At 38.1% G+C, this 23,140-nt stretch overlaps 1 protein-coding gene and 1 pseudogene across 2 annotated transcripts in view; one reads left to right on the forward strand and one right to left on the reverse strand.

Moving 5' to 3' along the window:
• OSBPL11 (oxysterol binding protein like 11) overlaps window positions 1-23,140 on the reverse strand; it is a 99,538-nt gene that overhangs the window by 49,221 nt on the left and 27,177 nt on the right. For both annotated transcript variants that reach the window (XM_006775007.2, XM_015571322.1), the window contains exons 2-5: window positions 13,837-13,905; window positions 9,216-9,391; window positions 7,829-7,908; window positions 5,128-5,304 (exon numbers count right to left, since the gene is read on the reverse strand). In XM_006775007.2, the coding sequence (XP_006775070.1) occupies window positions 5,128-5,304; window positions 7,829-7,908; window positions 9,216-9,391; window positions 13,837-13,905 (502 nt within the window). The remainder of the gene's footprint in view (window positions 1-5,127; window positions 5,305-7,828; window positions 7,909-9,215; window positions 9,392-13,836; window positions 13,906-23,140) is intronic.
• Window positions 14,034-14,801, forward strand: LOC102773119 (annotated as a pseudogene).

Consider the following 23,140-nt stretch of genomic DNA (forward strand, 5'->3'; position numbering starts at 1 on the left):
TAGGAAGCAGGAGTTCTTTGGTTTGATTCCGGGTCAGGGCACACGCCTGGGTTGTGGGCTCCATTCCCCCCCAGTGTGGGGTGTGCAGGAGGCAGCCGATCCATGATTCTCTGTCATCATTGATGTTCCTATCTCTCTCTCCACACATATGTAATTTCTTAATCAATAAAAAATATATTTAAAAATATATATATATAATTAGAGCACAAATGTTAAAATTTGGTAATGGCTCTTTCCAAAGCAAACAAATGAGTTGATCATATATTTACAAAGAATTCAAAAACTGATTTGTAAAGCTATTTTGGTAATTATTCCTATGAAACCAGTTCCTCAAGAAAGAAAACTTCAGGAAAGCTGAAAACTTGGTTAATTGTGTTTTGTAACCAGTTATGGTGAATATGGTGATTAAATAGAGTTACAGGTGAGTGAGAAGCTAGGAAAATTCCAGGGCAGGAGGAATAGGGAAACTGAGAGAAGAAAATTAAACAAGGCCAAACACGCAGCCAGCTTGCTTAAAAAACCTTATCTTGAGAACAAATGGTTAACCAAAGAATGCAGGAAAGAAGGGGGCGTTTTAATGCTGCTTCTCCCTCTCCTCCAGAGAATACACAGCATACATCACCCTGAACTGCTAAGGCAGGAGGGGGAGGGAGGAGAGAAAAGGGAGTCTTCATCTCACTGTTTAAACAGAAAAGCAGCAGTCTCGGGACTTGTTAAAGATAAAATCACCAGATGCTTTTCATAAATTCTTGAGAAGCCATAAAGTAAAAGGAAGACCTTGAGAGTTAATCTGTGCCCAAGATATCCAGCAGAGGAATTCGGAAACCTATAGACAGAAGGATATATAACCTCCTGAATCCCCACCAGACTGGCTTCTTGGGCTAGCCGAGAAACCTATCTGCAATCTAGGCCAGATGTAGTCTAACAGATTTGTTTCCCTTGCTTCTTTAATAAAATCACTTGGTTTACTTTTTAATAAATTGCTTTGCCACAACGTAGAGTCACTTGTTTGAATTCTTTCCTATGAGACTGACAAGAACTGAGGAGGGGACAGCTCTCTCCCTTCACCTCAGGCGGCTGTCCAACAACGCCTTTTCTGGTGTTTCTGGTGCCTGTAACAGTAACACATCACTTAGGAGGCATCTAGTTTGCCTGAAAACCAAATTAGAATCATGATCTTATCACTTGCATTTTAATTGTCTGACTTTGTTACTAGACTGGTCATTTTAGCTACTCCTAGGGCATACGATAACACCAGCATGAAGCATGCACTGAATGGAGTGATTTGGTAAATAGCACTAACACTAAAGAATAAATACTAACATAGGTCATTTTAATTCTTTAAAATGCTTTAGTAATAAGTTCATGTTCAAGCACAATGACTATTCTCAGTTGCTTTTGCCAGCTGCTACTTAATCTATTGCTAGACTTATCCATGAACTTTGGTTAAAATGTTTCCTGGCTGTAACCAGTTTGGCTCAGTGGACAGAGCATCGGCCTGCGGACTGAAAGGTCCCAGGTTCGATTCCGGTCAAGGGCATGTACCTTGGTTGTGGGCACATCCCCAGTAGGGGGTATGCAGGAGGCAGCTGATTGATGTTTCTCTCTCATCGATGTTTCTAACTCTCTATGCCTCTCCCTTCCTCTCTGTAAAATAATCAATAAGATATATATTTTAAAAAAATGTTTCCTGCCCAGATGGCGTGGCTCAGTGGTTGAGTGTCCACCTGTGAACTGGGAGGTCACCGTTCGATTCCCGGTCAGAGCACATGCCTGAGTTGTGGGGCATGTAGGAGGCAGCTGATAAATGATTCTCTCTCACTATTGATGCTTCTATCTCTTCTCTCCTTCTCTCTTCCTCTCTGATGTCAATAAAAATATTTTAGGGGAAAAAAAAGTTTCTTTCAAATTAGGTGTGAGTTATAGCTTTGCATTACATCCTCCTATAACTGGATCACTCTAGAAACTCAAAGTATGAACTAGCTGTTTTTTCCACAGATTACCATTTTGACATGAATGGATGTGTGATATAGTAAGAAATATATGTTCGGTTCGTGCCACCCACTCCTTCCTGGCATGCTGAAACTAAACCTGGGTAATTTCCTAAATGTTTAGAGCATATGGGTATCTTTTGTTATATCTGGTTTTGTTCCTGAAATAGTTTCAGAACATAAAGGTGAAATGGGTGTCTTGTTATTCATTACAAAACTATTCAACAGACTAGAATTTATGGCAATGAGGTGAATTTTGGTGAGTCCCACTCTACCTAGGTGCTGGTTGCCAGATAACACTGTGATTAGAGGTTGACATTTTTCAGCCCACACCCCACTTTCTCAGGAAGAGAGGAGTAGGAGCTGGAGGTTAAATTAATCACCAATGGCCAATGATTTAGTCAATCATGACTACATAATGAAGCCTCCATTAGAACCCAAAAGGAAGAGGTTAGGAGTTTCTTGTTGATGAACACTTGAAGGTACTGGGAGGGTGGTATGACCAGAAAGAGCATTCATACTCCATACCTCTTACCCATATCTTGCCCTATACATCTCTTCCATTTGGCTGTTCCTGAGTTATACTCTTTTATAATACACTGATAAAATCTGATATAATAAAAGGCTAATATGCAAATTGACCAAACAGCAGAATGACCAATCACTATGATACGCACTGACCACCAGGGAGTAAATGCTCAACGCAGGAGCTGCCTCCTGGTGGTCCGTGTGCTCCCCACAGGGGGAGCGCTGCTCAGCCAGAAGCCCTGAGCCAGGCTCACAGCTGGCGAGCGCAGTGGCAGTGGCAGGAGCCTCTCCCATCTCCGCAGCAGTGCTAAGGATGTCCAACTGTTAGCTTAGGCCTGAGGGCACAGGCCAGGCAAAGGGGACAACCCCTCCCCCTCCCGAGTGCATGAACTGCTTGTGCACCAGGCTTCTAGTAAAGAAAGTGTTTGCTGAGTTTTATGAGCTGTTCTAGCAAATGATACCTGAGGAAACCTCGGCTGGTTGTCAGAGGCACAGGTGATAACCTGGATTTGTGACTGGCATCTGAAGTGGGGACAGTCTTGTGGGATCTGACACTATTTCAGGTAGATAGTGTCAGAACTGAATTACATTGTAGGATACCCAGCTAGTGTCCACAGACAATTAGAGAACTGCCTGGTGTGGGGGAACCCCACACACATTTGGTGACCAGAGTACAGAAGTGTAGAGTGCTGTAGTGGAGGAGAAGCACAGGAGTGTCTTTCCTTTATGGAATGACTGTTAGAATCTACACATATTCAGACCTGGTGGTTTGTGTTAGACATTTTCTCAAAATTAAAAAAAAATGAGCCTGAAACTCGCTTCAAGAAAAACTGACAGCATTTGTTGCCAATTATAACTAGAATGATAAATTTCTAATTTCAGGGGCCCATTTTAATCTGAGCTTTAAAATGAAAATTCGAATTTTGGAAAACATATCTCTCACCATAAGCATGACAGCTTCCCAATACTGAAAGCTTTTTCTGATGAGATTAGTGCAGATGTTAATGAACATGAATTTTTGATATTATACAATGATAAAATAGATCAACATTTGCAAGACCTGCACGCTTTCCAAATGACTGATGTATAGTACTATTACAAAATTATGCATAGTTCAGGATCCATTTCAAATGCAAAACATACCAACAAACTGTCATATAACAGAATATGAGAAGTTCACTGACATACATCATATTCCACACTGCATCTAACATTGAAGAGGTCACCACTGTCAAATTTCCATGCAGTGCTAAAGAATAGCCACAATTAACTTAAAATGCAATTAAAGTATTTCTTTAATTTCCAATCACATTATCTGTGTGAGGCCACATACATAGATATCTAAAAGCTCTATCAAATTTAACTCAGCCAACAATACCTGGAATATTTAGAACCTAACAACCTCATTCTTTATTATCTAGAACTAGAGGCCCAGTGCACGAATTCATGGATAGGTAGGGTCCGGCTGGCCGGGGGGAGGGGCCGTGGGTGGTTGGCCGGCCGGCCGGCCCTGCCCCCTGATCAAACTCCCAGTTGAGAGGACAATTTGCATATTAGCCTTTTATTATATAGGATTATTTGGCACTCGGTTTGAAAAAGAAAGAGGCAAATGTTGAGATAAGGCAACATCAAGGACTGAACTATTTTTGTGTATACTTGAAATTTTCTCTCTCTATATATATTTACATATACATATATATCTTAAAAGAGTCACTTGTGCCCTGGCCAGTTTGGGTAAATGGTTAGAGCGTCAACCCACGGACCAAAGGGTCATGGGTTTGATTGCCATTTAGGTGCATATACCTCGGTTGCAGGTTCAATCCCCAGCCCAGTTAGGCAGCGAGTGGGAGGCAACCAATTGACATGTCTCTCTCACTTGTGTCTCTCTCACTTCGATGTTTATCTCCCTCTCTCCTCCCTCCCTTCCACTCTCTCTAAAAAAAAAAAAAAAAAAAGAAAGAAAAAATACCCTCAGGTAAGGATTAAAAACAAACAAACAAATAAATAAAGGAGTCACTTGTTTGGCCATATAGTCTTCCCACTAGACTTAAATTTTACATTAAAGGAGTCTATACCTTTACTTGAGAAATAAAAGACTTTTGAAAAATGAGAGTTTAGCTATTACATAGTTGACAGACTTGAGGAAACTTTGGACACCATATATAATCAGGAAATATTTTGTTTTTTAAAAAATTTCAATCACAGTCCACATTCAATATCATTCTGTACCAGTTTCAGACATATAGCATGATGGCCAGACAACCACACACTCCACAAAGTTAGACACCCCTCATACTTCAAGCACCTACCCCAGCCCCACATACAGCCATAACCTTGCTAACTATATCCCCCATGCTGTAGTCCACATTCCTGGGACTATTCTGTAACTATCAATCTGTACTTCTCAATCCCTTCAATTTTTTCACCCAGCCCCCCAACACCCTTCCCTAATCAGGGAATTGTTAAGACTTAAAAATTATCTCAGCATACTAGATGGGAAACATTGAAGGCCCAGAAGACACAAACAGAATTTTAAACAATTTTAGTGATAAAACCAAGTATGTAAGATTATTTTGTGCATTTTAACTTGACTTCAATTCATACTTACTTCTCTGACTTCTACAAGATGGTCTGGAGGTAAGTGAGCTCTTTTGCTCATTGATTGTAGTTTGGAATGTCCAACATTAAAAAAAGAAATGGCATTTTGACTTGGCCTCCTTTGGGATATAGGAGAATTACCACTAGATGCAAGTGAGAAGCTCCGTGATTTCAGAGGAGGGTTATTCTATTAGACAAACAAAGAAAATCATTCCTTTTAAAAACAATTTAGGCTCTCTAACCCTGAACCTATGAGTTTTAAAAATTAAATTAATCTCAGAATTGACTATAAGAACATTTCTGAAAATGATAAATTTTAAGGCACACAAAGTATAAGCATTTCACATACTCATAGTAAACTAATGTATTTAGAAACTTAATTCCTGGTGTGCTATCAAGAATGCTTTTTCACATTTTATAAATATTAGAATAATAACTTTCTAATTTCAGATTTTTAAACATCATGATTGAAGCAAAAAATATACTTCGCAATATTCAACATAAAATTTCTAAATGTAACATGCAAGTATCTTTGGAACAAACTGGTATTTTCTGATCACTGCCAATGATTGTAATCTTGCAGTATGAGTGAAGTATTTATATCAAATTTTCTATGGACTGTGCAGTAGGTCTAAATCACAAACAACTTTTTAAAACTCACTTATGGGAAAAAAACACTAGAGGGAGAAAAAAATTTTTTAAGTTAAACTGTCACCTAGGTATAGAATCCTTTATTCTTCCCAGATCCTAGTTTTTAGATATCTCTAAACTCAGATGTCAAGTACTAAGACTCTTCTTTTCAACTTAAAAACAAAACAAAAAAAACCCTCCAAAGATATACAAATGACCAATAAGCATATGAGAAGACTTTCAACATTAGTCATTAGGAAATGAAATAAAAAACTACACTGACATTCCATTTCATACTCACTAGGATGGCTATAACAATAAGAAAAAAAAACCCAGATTACAAAAACAAGCATTGGCGAGAATGTGTAAAACTGAAGCCCTCATACATTGCTGGTAGGAATGTGAAATGGCTCAGCCTCTTTGGAAAGCAGTTTGGCAATTCCTCAAAAAATTAAACAGAGAACTACCACATGACCCAGTAATTTCACTCTTAAATATATATATACCCTAAGAACTGAGATCATGTGTTTACCCAAAATTAAACACAAATGTTCACTGTAGTATTATTGATAATTGCCACACCAGGAAATGCAAATGTCCATCAACTGACGGATGCCTAAATGAAACATGGTATAGCCACACAATGGAACATTGTTCACCCATTAAAAAGGAATAAAATGAGATACATGCAATGACACAGATGAACTTTGAGAACATCATACTGAGTGTAAAAAGCCAGATACACACATAAAAACCACATATTGCATGATTCCATTTATATGAAAACCCAGAATAGAAAATTCATAGAGATAAAAAATAAATCCATGTTTTCCAGTGGCTAGGAAAGGCAAGAACAAGGAGTGACTGCTAATGGATATAGGTTTTTTGGAGGATGATGAAAATGTTCTAGAATTAGATAGTTGCAATGGTAGCACAATCCTGCAAATATACAATGGAACCTTGGTTCTTGAACTTAATTCATTCTGGAAAGCTGTTTCAGAAGTGATTTGTTCAAAAACCGAATTAATTTTTCAGAAATAATGTAAATTGAATTAATTCATTCCAGACCCCCAAATGATTCCCTATTTTAACCTTTCTTACAAAATACTGAAATACTGATACAGTACATGTCTAAGATACTGCTTAATCTATAAACAAACACTTCTTTTCTTAAATTTATGAAACCACCCCCTACGATAGCCTTAAATCAAGCATGTCAAACTCTCAGCCCATGCTTGCCTTAAATGAATCACTTTCAGCACTCATTCAGCATCTTTCGCTGCCTCTGAAATGCTGTCACTGGCTAGCTACTTTTTGTATACCCAAGTCAGTAACAGTTTTTCTTCCTCTTCAATTCCCTGTGATCATTGTTTTTTTCACACCCATAGCAACATTAGCACTTGATGGCCTCTTTATGTTTTAAAATTGTGCTAATTGTCCATTTTGCTAGCAACAAAAGAAAAAAAAACCCAAACAAAAAATATTCACATCAGGATTTCCTGAGATGTTAAATACCCAAGGTTTAGCAGTAAACTAACTTGCATTCCCTCCTTTGTGGCATGAGAGATGCCTTTTGTTATGCTGATGTATCAGCAAAAAAGGACTGATAGGATCCAGAACTGAAATTTTGTTCAAAGACTGAGACATTTTTTCCATGAACAACTTGGTCGAGAACCAAACTGTTAGAGTAGTGGTCCTTAACCTTCCTAATGCCACGACCCTTTAATACAGTTCCTCATGTTGTGGTGACCCCAATTTCACTGTTACAAATTGATCATAATTAAAGCACAGTGATTAATCGCAAAAACAATATGTAATTATATATGTGTTTTCCGATGGTCTTAGGCGACCCCTGTGAAAGGGTCGTTCGACCCCCAAAGGGGTTGCGACCCACAGGTTGAGAACTGCTATGTTAGAGACTAGAGGCATCCGGGAGCTGAGGTTTGACTGTACTAAAATACCATGGAATTACACATTTAAAGGAGTATATGAATAGCATCTCAATTTTAAAATGCAAAAAGAAATTTTAAAAAATTCTTTCCCCATTTCTGTGCATTAATATTGTACATGAATCCACATACCTTGCCAATAGCTTCAGTGTGATGTTGTGTACATATCTGAAGTCTGCTAACCCAATGCTGTCGCTCTTTAGCATCTGTGGCTGATAAAAACAATCTACAAGTTACTCACTTTTATAATTATTTTGGAATACAATTGTCTGTCTACAGCAGGAAGAAAAGAGCACTGAAAACCAGGGACTGGTACTACTCTCCCTGGAGCAAATGTCCCTGGACCGCAGGGAAGCAGAAAAGAGATCCAAGCATCAACCTTGTTAGGTAACACAGTAGCTGGATGTGGCTATTTCATAAGGAGAATAAATTACATGCAGCTAAATGGGGATATGACTCTTGAGATATCGTAAGTTTCTCAAAAAATATGCTCTTATTTAGTCCTAGCCAGTTCTGCTCAGTGGACAGGGCGTCGGCCTGTCGACCAAAGGGTCCCAGATTCGATTCCGTACCTTGGTTGCAGCTCCTCCCTGGCCCGGGCCCTGGTCAGGGCTCACGCAGGAGGCAACCAATTGATGAGTTTCTCTCACATCGATGTTTCTCTCTTTTTCTCCCTCTTCCACTCTCCCTAAAAATCAATGGAAAAATATCCTCTGGTGACAATAAAAAAATAATAATAAAATAAGCTCTTATTTAAAGAAATAAACTTTATTAAGCATTTAATGTGTACTGAATACTTTCAGATCTTCATTATACTTTATGTATATTACTTAGAAAAAAATCATAAACTTCTACATAAATTAATCTAAACAAATATAACTATTTTATTTTTATTTATTTATTTTTTAAAATATATTTTATTGACTTTCCACAGAGAGGAAGGGAGAGGGACAGAGAGCTAGAAACATCGATCAGCTGCCTCTTGCACATCCCCCACTGGGGATGTGCCCGCAACCCAGGTACATGCCCTTGACCGGAATCGAACCTGGGATCCTTCAGTCCGCAGGCCAACGCTCTATCCACCGAGCCAAACCGGTTTTGGCTAACTATTTTATTTTAACGAGAATGAACATTTTAATAAAATCCCAACTATATACATTACTTCCTGAAAACCACAAAATACAAATTAAATCAAGAAAAGGGGTAAACTACTAACCAATGCAGACATTAAAAAGTATTATTTAAAGAAATCTGTATTTTTAGGTTTTCAGTAATTAGGGTTACATCTCCACAAATATTTTAGAGGGTTCAATCTTTAACAGACCTGTTCATTGTCCCATCTAAAAAAATATTTATTTTTTTCATAAATTCTTAAAGCAATTCCAAGGTTTAGAATACTGTATCTACATCATCAATGACAGTAGTTCTATTTCTAAAACCCAAATGAAAGCAGGGAAGTATACCAACTTCTCAAGGGAAAAAGACAATCACACTATTAATTTTCATATCTCAATCATACCTCTGAGTTTATACTGTTCCCCACTGGCAGCATTTACAGTGAAGGTGTGAGAGTCTTCATCACTGGGTGATATTACAGCTCCTGCGAGCTGCAAAGTACCTCTGGGTTTTTGATTTCTAGACTGTTCATTCACAAAGTATTCCAATAACCCAGCTTCATTGTTTAAAACAAAAAATCTGTAATGAGTTTAAAAAGAAAAGGTCATAATTTTTAAACATTTTCCTTAGTCAAATTAAAGCAAACCAAGTTTTAAAATTAATTTTGAGAAAGAGAGAGAGAGAAACATCAATGTGAGAGTGAATATCAATCTGCTGCCTCCTACATGCCCCCTACTAGGGGTACAGCCTGCAGCACAGGCATGTGCCCTGACCTGGAATAGAACCAGCAACCTTTGGTGCACAGGATGCTGTTCAGCCAACTGAGCCATAGCAGCCAGGGTAAACAAACCAAGTGTTAACCACTTACACACTTTGGAGTTTTTGCCATTAAAAAAACTAAAATTCAAAAGTATTTCAAGAAGTACTTGTAAACACTAGGTTGAATTTCCTAGCAGTGAATATTATTGACAAATTGAATGAGTTTTATAAAAGATATAAAACAGCCAGCTGAGAGAGAGGCATTTAATAGGAAAGAAGCATATCAGATACTACAAAAAGGAAACAAAGCTATAGTATCCTTTCAGAGGAAGATTTCTCTCCAGAATTCATTAACAGGGAAGGTAAACTGCCCAAGGACAAATGGTAATGAGAATTTTTATTTAAAATTCATTGCAAAAAAATCAAAACATGAGTTTTGAGGTTAACTAAATGCTAAGTAAGAAATGAATCTAGGTTAAAATTTAATCAATAAAATATACAATGAGAATAATGTCAGGGTAGAAAGATTTTGTGACTGTATCATTAAATAGGTCACAACTAAAGATTACTTATCCTGTTTAAAAATGAAAAAGCTGCAACTGGAGATGCAGAAACATAAGAAACTTGAAACTAAATGATGAAATACTGATACACTTTGGAAAAGAATTTGATGTTCTGATTTGCTTCTAGATTAAATACTTTAGGAAATATATTAATTCAGATTCTAATTTAATGAATATAACAGCTGTTTTCTTTAAAAAAAATACAAAAAGTTTCAATTTCAAAAAATTAACCTTTGGACTTGGAGCAGTTTGGCATTCTATATGTTAACGTGCTCTATAACAGTAAACAATTTGACCCAGTTCAAGGTCCTAGAAGATATTATCTTAAGCAATGTGGCAACCATACCAAGCTGGGAGATAATGGAATCAGCCTTTTATTCAGGAAAAGGAAGAAAAAACAACAATAAGAAGCAAGCAAAAGGAGTTGAAAGTAGTGGCCTGAGAAGGGACATGGAAAAGCAAAGAACTATTGTTTTTCTTGTTCATCTTTTAGCATGCTTCTCATTTTAAAAATTACGTTAAAAAGTAAAATATGTTCACATATTTTGGTAAAAAATATAAATTAACAATAAAACAATTAGCGCCCTGACCGGTTTGGCTCAGTGGATAGAGCATCGATGTTTCTAACTCTCTATCCCTCTCCCTTCCTCTCTGTAAAAAAATCAATAAAAATATATTTTAGAAAAAATAAATAAAACAATTAAAATATATATTTTTAAATTATATATATACATTAAAATTAATTAATTTTAATTTTAATATATATTAATTTTAATATTTCTGAAAGTTTTAAAACTTTCATATCATTAATTACTACAGGAGTTAAATACCTTTTCATGTGTTTTATTGACCAACCATAGTTCTACTTATAATGAACTGCCGGTCAAGTTTTGCCCATTTGTAGTAAGGTTATAGTATTTCCCCAAAGACTTAAGGGATTATTTGAATTAACATAAGATGGTCACTGACACCATCTTAAATTTCTGAAACATAAGACCTGTCCTAAGTGAAATGCACATATGAATCTGCTATGGTCTGAGTGTGTCTCCACAAAATTCCTATGATGAAATCCTGACCTCTAACGTCTTGCCCTAACCGGTTTGGCTCAGTGGATAGAGCAGTGGTTCTCAACCTTCCTAATGCCGAGACCCTTTAATACAGTTCCTCATGTTGTGGTGACCCCCAATTTCATTGTTACAAATTGAACATAATCAAAAAAAATATACGTAATTATATATGTGTTTTCTGATGGTCTTAAGCGACCCCTGTGTAAGGGTCGTTCGACCCCCAAAGGGGTCGTGACCCACAGGTTGAGAACCGCCTGCGGACTGAAGGGTCCCAGGTTTGATTCCGGTCAAGGGCATGTACCTTGATTGTGGGCACATCCCTAGTAGGAGGTGTGCAGGAGGCAGCTGATCGATGTTTCTCTCTAACCCTCTCCCTTCCTCTCTGTAAAAAATTAATAAAATATATTTATTTAAAAAAAGAGAGAGAGAGACTGAGCCTTTGGAAAGTGATTAGGTCATGAGGGCAGAACCTTTATGAGTGAGATTAGCAACCTTATAAAAGAGATACAAGAGCACTCCCTTGTCTCTTTTCTGGAAGAGGGTCCTTATCCGACTATGCTGGCACCCACATCTTGGAATTCCAAACTCTAAGAGAAATACATTTGTTGTTGATAAGCTACCCACTCTGTGGTATTTTGTTATAGGAGCCCAAATGGACAAAGACATGAAAACAATCTATTCAATATACTAAAAACCATTAAGTTGTACATTTTAATGGGGAAATTGTATGGTATGTGTATTATATCTTAATAAGACTGCTAACAGAATGAACAAACAAAGAAGAACAGAAGGAAAGAAATGTCTTCCCACTGCTCTAAGCAGTAAGTTCAATTTATTTCAACAGGCAAAGAAAATGACCGGTCTCTTCTTCTAAAAGTAGTCAATTCAAAGAGTACAATATGCCCTAACCGGTTTGGCTCAGTGGATAGAGCGTTGGCCTGCGGACTGAAGGGTCCCAGGTTCGATTCCGGTCAAGGGCATGTACCTTGGTTGCAGGCACATCCCCAGTGGGGAGTGTGCAGGAGGCAGCTGATCGATGTTTCTAACTCTCTATCCCTTTCCCTTCCTCTCTATAAAAAATCAAAGCGTACAATATGTTTGGAAATGTAAACTTTGTTATGAACACATATTTCTTATCCCAAAAGCATTACCACTTTTCTAACAACATTGGAGGCACTCACCTAGATATACAGAAAGTAATACTAAGAAGAGACTGAGCATGGAGATTCCAGTTAATACTGTATTATATATTTTAAAGATACTAAGACAGTAGGTCTTAAAAGTTCTTATCACAAGAAAAGAAAGTGTAACTATATATGGGACGAATGTTAACTAGACTTACTGTGGTGATCATTTCCCAATACAAGCATACCTCAGAGATATTAAGGATTTGGATCCATACTACCGCAATAAAGTGAATATTGTAATAAAGCAAGTCACAAACTTTTTTGGTTTCCCAGTGCACATAAAAGTTACGGTTATACTATACTGCAGTCTACTAAGTATGCAATAGCATTATGTCTAAAAAATGTAAATACTTAATTTAAAATACTTTATTTCTGAAAAATGATAACCATTTATCAAATTAAGCCAATAACTGATTATCTAACACCAACCTGATGCTATGAACCCATTTGTAATAATAGAGCACTTTGGGCTATCTTTCATTATACATGGATTAATCCAAATATTCTTCCTTCATCCTTTCTATGGAGAGATATTTTACAAGATATTAAAATAGGGGATAAAGAGGCAATCTGCATAGTGAGGAACTTAACAAAGCTATTTTCTCAGAAGAGTACTAGACTCATTTTATAGTTGTTTTAAGGTAAGAAGGAAAATTCAGCCTCTGATATTCTACCATGATTAAACTGTTATTCTATCATAGCCCAAAGCAGAAGTCTCCAAATGACATATGAATTATAAGCAATATGATATAATATAAAAACACAGACTTTGGATTTAGAACTGTTTGAGTTCAAATTCTAGCATGATCATTTTTTAAAAGTTTAAAGTCCACAAAGAGATACCACTTCACACCCACTAAAATGACTACTAAAAAAAAGAAAGAAAGAAAATAAGTGTATAAGTGTTGGTGAGGATGCAGAGAAACTGGAACCCTTGTGCACTGCTGGTGGAAATGTAAAATGGTGTAGCCACTAGGGAAAGTGGTATGGAGATTCCCCAAAAAGTTAAATACAGAATTAGCATATGCTCCAGCAATTCCATTTCTGGATATATACACAAAAGAAGTGAAATCCAGGACTCAAATATTTGTACAGCAATATTCACAGCAGCATTATTTACAATAGTCAAAAGATAAAAGCAACCCAAAAGTCCACTGAAAGATAAATAAGTAAATAAAATGTGGTATATACATGCAATGGAATATTAACAAGTGATTCTAATTCTAAGGTAATAGTAACTTTTGAGGCATTTGGAGGCTGTCATTTGGAAGATGTCAACTCCTCCACCCTCTAAAAAAGATGAAAGCCATCAGGCTTTTAGAAAACATGATAAACCTTTCCCTAAAAGCTTTCCCAGACATGTTTATACTTTAGTAATAGCAGAATAAAATTACCATCCCTAATTCTGGTCTCAGGAGAAGGATATGTCATAGAATAATCACACTTACCTGTACTGCCACCCAGTGACAAGGTTGGTGTACTTCATCAAGTAGCCGCATACATTTTCCATGTGATCACTGTTTCAAAAAATCAGAGTGCCAAAGTCAGTGAAAATTACAAGAAATATCAGGAAGTTAACTGTATAGTTTTAAAAATAGCTATAGGATTGCAGCACATTGAGCTCCATAGAGACAGCACCGGGCAATTGCGAGCTGCACTGGGTGACTGCGTGCTCACTGAGGAAAAGTAATTAAACATGGGCAAAGGAGATACTAAGAAGCAGAGAGGCAAAATGTCATTGTATGCTTTCTTTGTGCAAACTTGCCGGGAGGAACACAAGAAGAAGCTTCAGTCAACTTGAAGTGCTCAGAGAGGTGGAAGACCATGTCTGCTAAGGAGAAAGGAAAATTTGAAGACAAGGCAAAAGTGGACAAGGCCCGTTATATAGGAGAGAAATGAAAATTTATATTCCTCCTTAGGGGGAAACAAAAAAGAAGTTCAAGGATCCCAATGCACCCAAGAGGCCGCCTTCAGCCTTTTTCTTGATTTGTTCTGAGTATCGCCCCAAAATCAAAGGAGAGCATCCTGGCCTATCCATTGGTGATGCTGCAAGAAGCTGGGAGAGATGTGGAATAACACTGCTGCAGGTGATAAGCAGCCTCATGAAAAGAAGGCTGCTAAGCTGAAGGAGAAATATGAAAAGGACATTGCTGCAGACCGAGCTAAAGGAAAGCCTGATGCTGCCAAAAACAGAGTTGTCAAGGCTGAAAAAAACAAGAAACAGAAGGAAGAGGAAGAAGACGAGGAGAAGGCAGAGGAGGAGCAAAATGAAGATGATGAAGAAGATGATGATGATGATGAGTAAGCTGGTTCTAGTGCAGTTTTTTTTCGTCTATAAAGCATTTAACCACCACACCCCCCTGTACACAACTCACTCCTTTTAAAGAAAAAAACTGAAATGTAAGGCTATGTAAGATTTGTTTTTAAACTGTACAGCATCTTTTTTTATATAGTTAACACACTACCAAATGTGTCTTTAGCTAGCCCTGTCCTGGTGGCATTTTCAATAGCTGCTAACCTTGCCTGGTACTGTATGGGGGTTGTAAATTGGCATGAAAATTTAAAGTAGGTTCTTGTTGGTGCACAGCACAAATTAGTTATGTACGGGGATGGTAGTTTTCCATCTTCAGTTGTCTCTAATGCAGCTTATACGAAATCATTGTTGTTCTGCTGAATACCACTCTGTAACTGCAAAAAAAGTTGCAGCTATTTTGTTGACATTCTGAATGCTTCTAATACAATTTTTTATTTAAAAAAATAGCTATAGACATATTTGTTCTACAAATGCCTCAAACTTTCTTCAAAAGTAAAATTTATAGGTTAACAAATAGAGGTATTTAAACCCTCAAATTTCATATGCTTGGGACTTTATTTTACCAGATTTCCTCAAAACAAGTATAATCCAACATAAATTATTATCCTACATAATAAAGAGCTAATATGCAAATGGTTGCCATGCCCTCACACCATCATGCCCTCATGCCCTCACAATCCATCACCAGGAGGTTGCATGCACAGCAGGCACACATGGGTGGCCGGGGACTTGATGCTGCGTGTGTGGCACAGAGGAGGCGGTAACTGGCGGCTCTGCACAGCAGGCTGCACGGCACGGAGGCAGGACCCCCGGCTCCAGCCTACCTCTTTGGGGCAATCCATCAAGGAGCCCGGATGGGTGGGCGGGGCCTACCTCTTTGGGGCAATTGATCGCGGGGCTCCCGCACTGTAAGAGGGCACAGGCCAGGCTGAGGGACCCCCCCCCCCCCCCCGTGGGGCGCCCCCCCCCCCCGCCAGTGCACAAATTTTGTGCACTGGGCCTCTAGTATATTGTAATATTTCAAATATAAAACCATTATATAAGTATAAAACTATGTAAGTATAAACAGATATACTGTAAATATAAAAATATTTTATAACAATTCAGTGCTGAAGGAAAAAAATGTAGTTTTACGGTTCTAGAATAAACTAAAAAAGGTCTCTATATCGAGTAGTGCTTCCTCACTCTGATAAGACACCCAAGAGGCCAATCCATACTGCCTACAATGGGCTCCCACAATGAAGATCCTGTTTTGGATAAAAGTGTGACAGCTAATTCCCACTCCCTCACCCTGTACAGGCATGAGGCAAAATGCTCACTACAAGTCTTGCCACTGGAAAGATTTTATTTGGGACCTGTATCATTAGCCTTACCACAACTGAATTTCTTTACTTACTGCCCTCTTTTCGCATTTTTTGCAGATAAATTGTTTTAGTGGTTCATAGAAAATATCTCACTGATATTTCTTTTCCAACATTTTAAGTTTCCTTCTACTTAGGAAAATATATTGTCATATCTGTTTTATATATGGACTTTTTATTTTATAAATTACATTAAGAACTCCTTTTAAAGGTACCTACTCTACTCTAAAGTTTTAACTTTACACTATAAAATGCAATGGATATTAAACATTTATTTTCTCTACTATCCCTGAGTCACACAGCATATTTAGTAAAATTTCAGCTAACCAGCATCCAGGAAATTGAAAGTGCCAGGCAATCGGTCACCTTTGAAACATCAAAGGCAAAAGAGCAAGGGAGAGTGGACACATCCAGTAGAATAAAGTCCAAAAAAGATTTAGATTGATCTGAATGACAGATGAAAAGGGTTGAAGATAAGGACATTCTCAGGCAAACAAAATAACCAAACTGGCTATAAGATTCTAGCAGTTATTATTGGAGAGTGAGTAGGGGGATGTTTCAGGAATAAACTCAATGTGGGGTGCCTTTCTAATCTCATTTCTTCAAAGTGCTTGAAAATAAAGATCAAATCTGAAAATAGAGAACTGATCCCATGATTAAATATGTGGGGGTTTTCCTGTATCTTTCTTCCATTGTAAGGCTAGCAAGACACTATTTATTAATGTTAAGTAAAATGGCTCAGGTCCTTTGGTTTCATAAGGTCATTAATCTCAAGAAGATCAAGCTTTGTCTGCTTCTAAAATGCCAGCCTGATGTTCTGATAATTACATATGAATTCTGACACGTTAAAGCTGCTGCCCCAGCTGAGGAGCAGAGAGCGGAGGCAAAGAAGAATCCGAGGAGTCTGATGACGACATGGGCTTTGGTCTTTTTGACCAAGCCTCTTTTGTAACACATTCAATAAAAAGCTACACTTTGTTCAAACAAACAAACAAACCAAACAGCCCCTTGGGTTTTTACTAGAGTTTCTCTACTCCCAGTCCCAGGTCATAGCAAAGTTAATTCTTTCAGTTCCACCAGTACTTGAAAAGGCAGAGATACTTAAATTGCTGACTCTCACATCTTTCCCCGTCTTCAGGCTTAAACAGTTCTTTGGGGCCACAGGAATCCCAATGCCCCTGGACTCTGCCCAAAAGTAATTTCCCTTCCTGTTTTAGATATTTAATGCATAGCTCAGAGTCCCTCAACTGTTCTTGTCCTCAAAACATTCCTTCACTTAAATGTGCAAAGAGGAGGATGAGGAGGAGGAAGAGGAGAAGAAGTGAGAAGGGGAGAACACCAATACAAAGAAGAGATTGATGTCTAGCCCACATGGCTCAGTGGTTGATCATCAACCTATGAACCAGGAGGTCACAGTTTGATTCCGTATTGTTGTGGGCTCGATTCCCCATGGGGGGCATGAAGGACGCAGCCAATCCATGATTCTCATCATTGATGTTTCTAACTCTCTCTCCCCTTCCCTTCTATAGATAGATATAGATATATATTTTAATTGATCTCTGAAATCAATTAAAATATATATCTATATCTATCTATCTATCTATCGATCTATCTATCTTCTTTCTTTCTATCTATCTATCTATCTATCTATCTATCTATATCACACACAAACCAAAAAAGAGATTGGTAGGTTGGGGGATGGATGGATAAAAGATACAAACTTCCAGTTATAAAATAATTAAGTCCTGGGGAATGTAAGATACAGCATGGAGACTATAGTTAATAATATGTATTGTATATTTAAAAGTTACCAAAATAGAACTTAAAAGTTCTCATCACAAGAAAAAAAAATGTGATACTATGTGTAGTGGTGGATGTTAACTGCACTTATTGTGGTGATCATTCCACAATACTGTATATACAAACATCAAATCATTATGTTGTGTACCCAAAACTACTATAATGTAATATGTCAATTATACCTCAATTTAACAATATATTCTTTGTCCACTCTGTCCTATAGCTCCATAACCTGAATAATATTTATTTATTTAGGCTCTGTAAATCTCTACACCAAGCCTCATTACATAGCTATTAGTGTGTAATAAAAACATTACAACTCAATTATGGTTCAATTTCTCTGGTTCTAGGACTATATGTATTCTTCAAATGCACATGTGCATTGTGGAGAAAATGCAAAGTATACCCAGAAAAAAGAAGCCAGAGAAAAAACAATTCAGAGTACACTATCTACAACTGAGAAAAACAAAATTTGCATCTAAAAGCAATCAAAGATAATGCCTCATCTCCTTTACCTTTGTTCAGTTTCTCATATTACTAAAGGTATTCCTCATATCTAAGTTATTTAACAGCTATCAATAAATTTTTAAAAGTACAATTTCAGTAGCATCACTCACTAAATGTAGCCCCGGCTGGGTAGCTCACTTGGTTGGAGCATTGTCCTGTACACCAAAAGGTCGAGGGTTTGATTCCCGGTCAGAGCACATACCTAGGTTGCAGGTTCGATCCCCAGTCAGGGTGCACAGGAAGCAACCGATAAATATTTCTCTCACACATCATTGATGTTTCTCTCTCTCTCTCTCTCTCTCTCTCTCTCTCTCTTCCCCTTCTCTACCTTCCTCTCTCTCTCTAAAATCATTAAAATCATATCCTTGGGCGAGGATTAAAAAATAAATATAAGTATATTTTCATATTTCACAGTATAGTAATGTTCAGTTTTTAATGTTATTAATATTTTGTTGATGGTTATATCTAAAAAGAGTTAACTTTCTCACAAAAATTATGAAATGATATACTTTATTTGACAGTAACATAAAGCCAGCCTCTAAAGAATTAGAGATTTGAACCTGTGATTATAAACTGCTCCCTGCTTTTACTATATAAAGCATTCGCTATCTGAGGTTACAAAGCACCAAATTAAGAACAGCCTGTTCTTTAGAACAGCAGGTTATGCAGTCCCTCCTCTCTCATCCTTTCCCTTCTGTAGTCAGTGCAACCAGCTGATGTGGAACAACTGTGCCATCTGGTGGCCAGAATAAAGAGCGTTGTAGGCTTGTCTTTTGTTCACTCTTTTCCTTCTTTATAATTGAGTTATCATGGAATACCTTTAATCCTCAAGCTTTGCTCCCATTTAAAATGTGCTAATTTTTATATTTTAAATATACCTGTTAATATGAATTAAATCTAGTTGTTAAAGTGGAAATACACCCCATATCTGATTATACCATACTCCTATTTTGTGCTCTATGAAGTAAAACATGATGGTCCAAAAGACTAATACACTAAAAAATAAGTCAGGAAAAGGTTAACTTCTTCATCAGTCCTTCCTCAACTCTACCACTCAACAAACTGTGTATATTCTGATCTTTTAAATTTGTTAACATTTAATTGGGATTAGCTCTAGAAGCTGACAGTCTAGAAAGATAGTTGATTAAGTGAATTATGCCAAGTGGCATTATTATACTTAGTCTGAGGGTCATCTCTTTCTATAAGCCTTAACAATTATTGCTTCAATTCCTAAATCTCCATTGCTATAACACATTTATTTCTTAGTTTCCCCTTCTTTATCAGACTTAAGGAAGATACATAGCTTTAAAATAAGTCTCAGGTATACCACATTATAATTTGAATCAGTATATACCACAAAATAACCCCCAAAAGTCTAGTTACCATCTATCACTGTACAATTGACCCCTTAACCCTTGTCATATATCCCCCACCCCCTTCCCCTCTGATAACCACCAATCTATTCTCTTTATCTATGAGCTTGTTTTTGTTTTTTAGATTCCATATATGAATGAGATCATATAGTATGTACCTTTCTCCATCTCTCTTATCTCCCTTAGCACTATACCCTCAAGGCACCATCCATTTTGTCACAAATGACAAGATTTCATTCTTTTCTATGGCTGTGTAGTATTCCATCACACCATCACACACACACACACACCACACTCACTCACTCACCTTTACCCTATTTTTGAACAGCTTTGAATCCTTTTATTTCAGTTCAACACAATTACCAGTATCTTTTAAATGCAAAGCACTCTGAAAATCCACTGAAAAGAATGGGAAGATTTTTAAAAAAGGTAATTCTCCAACCCCAATCCATAATCTAAAGAATTATGTCTCCTGAAGAAAAAGACAGTAAGAAGGGCTCCTACTGGAAAGGAGACACACCGAGACTGTTTTTAGCTGTCATAGAAATGAAAGGAATTTTGTTGAAGATACAAGGTTCACTAAAAAAAGACAGGATTAAATAGTGATTGAGGTTGAAGTTATTGGTCTTGACTGATTAGATGTAAAGTGAGAAAGAGAACAAAAGTGAGAATAAGGGTACGAGAGAAGGAACAAAGGCAACATCCAGATTTCCAGATGGAACACTGTGTAGATAGTAATGCTTCAGAGAAATTAGGATCATAGAGGAAGTTCTGGATTTGTTCCAACTTATGCTGAATTTAAGGGACCTGTGGGACATACATGCTACCCAGTAATAAGGTAGCGTGGTGCCGGGAGCACTCGCTCCTGAGTCTGCACATACTCCTGAACGCTGCTCGCTGTGCCAATTGTTGGCGTGCTCACTCCTTGAATCCTGCTCCACTATGCCAATCGTTGGGTCCGAGTCCCTCTGCCAGGGACTGGACCTCCTTGGATGCAGGGCATTGGACAGAGAAGACATAAGAAGTCATCTATAATAATAAAAGTGTAATATGCTAATTAGACTGGACAGCTGAACGACCTTCCAGACGAAGCTGGGGCTGCGAGGGCCGAGCCCCTTTCACGAATTTCGTGCATCGGGCCTCTAGTATAGGATAAGCTCAAACAAAAGAGGCTGTATGCCAAATAGTGACCTCAGTATTTGGGCTACAGAAAGGTACACCTGTGCTTGCTGCGTCCTTGCTTTTGCACCTGCATATAGTAAACTAGCCTTGAACACGTTGATTAGGATTCCCACAGTCAGATTGGCCTTGAACATCTGGTGTACTCTGGACAGGGCCCCTACACTCAAATTAGCCTTGAACATCTAGCGTACTCTGAAAAGCATTCCCACACATGGTTTGGGTTGGACACATAGACTTATTTTTTGTTTTATTTGTGTGCTTTTTAAAATATTTTTATTGATTTCAGAGAGGAAAGCAGAGGGAGAGATAGAAACATCAGTGATGAGTCCAGCTGGCATGGCTCAGTGGTTGGGCATTGACCTACGAACCAGGAGGTCACGGTTCAATTACCGGTCAGGACATGTGGGGTATGTGTCCAGGTTGTGGTCTCAATCCCCAGTATGGTGTGTGCAGGAGGCAGCCTATCAATGATTCTCTCTCTTCACTGATGCTTCTTTCTCTTCATTGATGTTTCTCTCTCTCTCCCTCTCCCTTCCTCTCTAAAATCAATAAAAATATGTTTTAAAAAAAACAAAGAATGTTCAGTGCTGCCCAGCAGGTATGGCCCAGTTGACTGTGTTGTCCCATGCCATAGGAGTTCACCAGTTCAATTCCAGGTCAGGACACATACCAGGGTTGCAGGCTCGATCCCCAGTAGGGAGTATGCAGGAGGCAGTCAATCAATCTCTCCTCTGTGTTTCTCTCTGCACAATCAATTGGAGAAAGACTATAAAACTAAGCAACCTAGCCCTAGACGGTTTTTCTCAATGGTTAGAGCATCGGCCTGCTAACTGAAAGGCCCCAGGTTTGATTCCAGTCAAGGGCACATGCCCGGGTTATGGGCTCGATCCGCAGTGGGGGGGCGTGCAGGAGGCAGCCGATCCACCATGATTCTCTCTCATCATGGATGTTTCTATCTCTCTCCCCCTCTTCCTTCCTCTCTGAAATCAATAAAAATATATTTTAAAAAATTTTAAAAATAAAAATAAGCAATCTGAATGGGAAGCATATTTTAATTGGCATTCTGAAGCCTCCAAACACATAAGTGACTCAAAAATTGTTTCCAAGACACAAATTACATAGTACAAAGAATGTTCAGTGCTGCCCAGCAGGTATGGCCCAGTTGACTGTGTTGTCCCATGCCATAGGAGTTCACCAGTTCAATTCCAGGTCAGGACACATACCAGGGTTGCAGGCTCGATCCCCAGTAGGGAGTATGCAGGAGGCAGTCAATCAATCTCTCCTCTGTTTCTCTCTCTGCACAATCAATTGGAGAAAGACTATAAAACTAAGCAACCTAGCCCTAGACGGTTTTTCTCAATGGTTAGAGCATCGGCCTGCTAACTGAAAGGCCCCAGGTTTGATTCCAGTCAAGGGCACATGCCCGGGTTATGGGCTCGATCCGCAGTGGGGGGGCGTGCAGGAGGCAGCCGATCCACCATGATTCTCTCTCATCATGGATGTTTCTATCTCTCTCCCCCTCTTCCTTCCTCTCTGAAATCAATAAAAATATATTTTAAAAAATTTTAAAAATAAAAATAAGCAATCTGAATGGGAAGCATATTTTAATTGGCATTCTGAAGCCTCCAAACACATAAGTGACTCAAAAATTGTTTCCAAGACACAAATTACATAGTAACCAAAGCAAACTGAGTTATCTCAGAGGCTTATTAAGTTTGAAAAAAAATTCTAAATGTTCGAAGATAGCTCAAAACCATCCTACTGGCATGTTTCTGGCCTGAGTAGAAGCGAGTTTATGGAACTTTACACCACAAGTCTCATTATCTACACCTTTTGCTCTTTGCTGCTAGCCGGTCCTCCCGCCTCTTAACCCTTCACTGAATGACTTCCCTGTCCACAACAATGAACCCAAGGCTCTTACTGCCCCATTTAAAGTCAAACCATCGGATGGGTCTGGCCCAGGATGACAACCCCTTATTTCTTATAAGCCCATGGACTAAAACTGAGCTCCATGCCAGTATTAAAGATTTCCCTAGTGCCAACGAGGACCCCATTATTGTGTTTGCCAGAGTATTTCTGCTCATATCCAAACATGAGCCAGGGTTCTCTGACCTCTATTAGCTAATCTGGGCTCATAGAGAAAGTCGTCTAATTATCAATTGCCCTTTTTCCTTTTCCTCCATGAAAGGGAAGGAAATGCAATAGGTGTGTTGGC

Source organism: Myotis davidii, unplaced genomic scaffold (assembly GCF_000327345.1).
Source record: "Myotis davidii unplaced genomic scaffold, ASM32734v1 scaffold9, whole genome shotgun sequence".
NCBI classification, from domain to species: Eukaryota; Metazoa; Chordata; class Mammalia; order Chiroptera; family Vespertilionidae; genus Myotis; species Myotis davidii.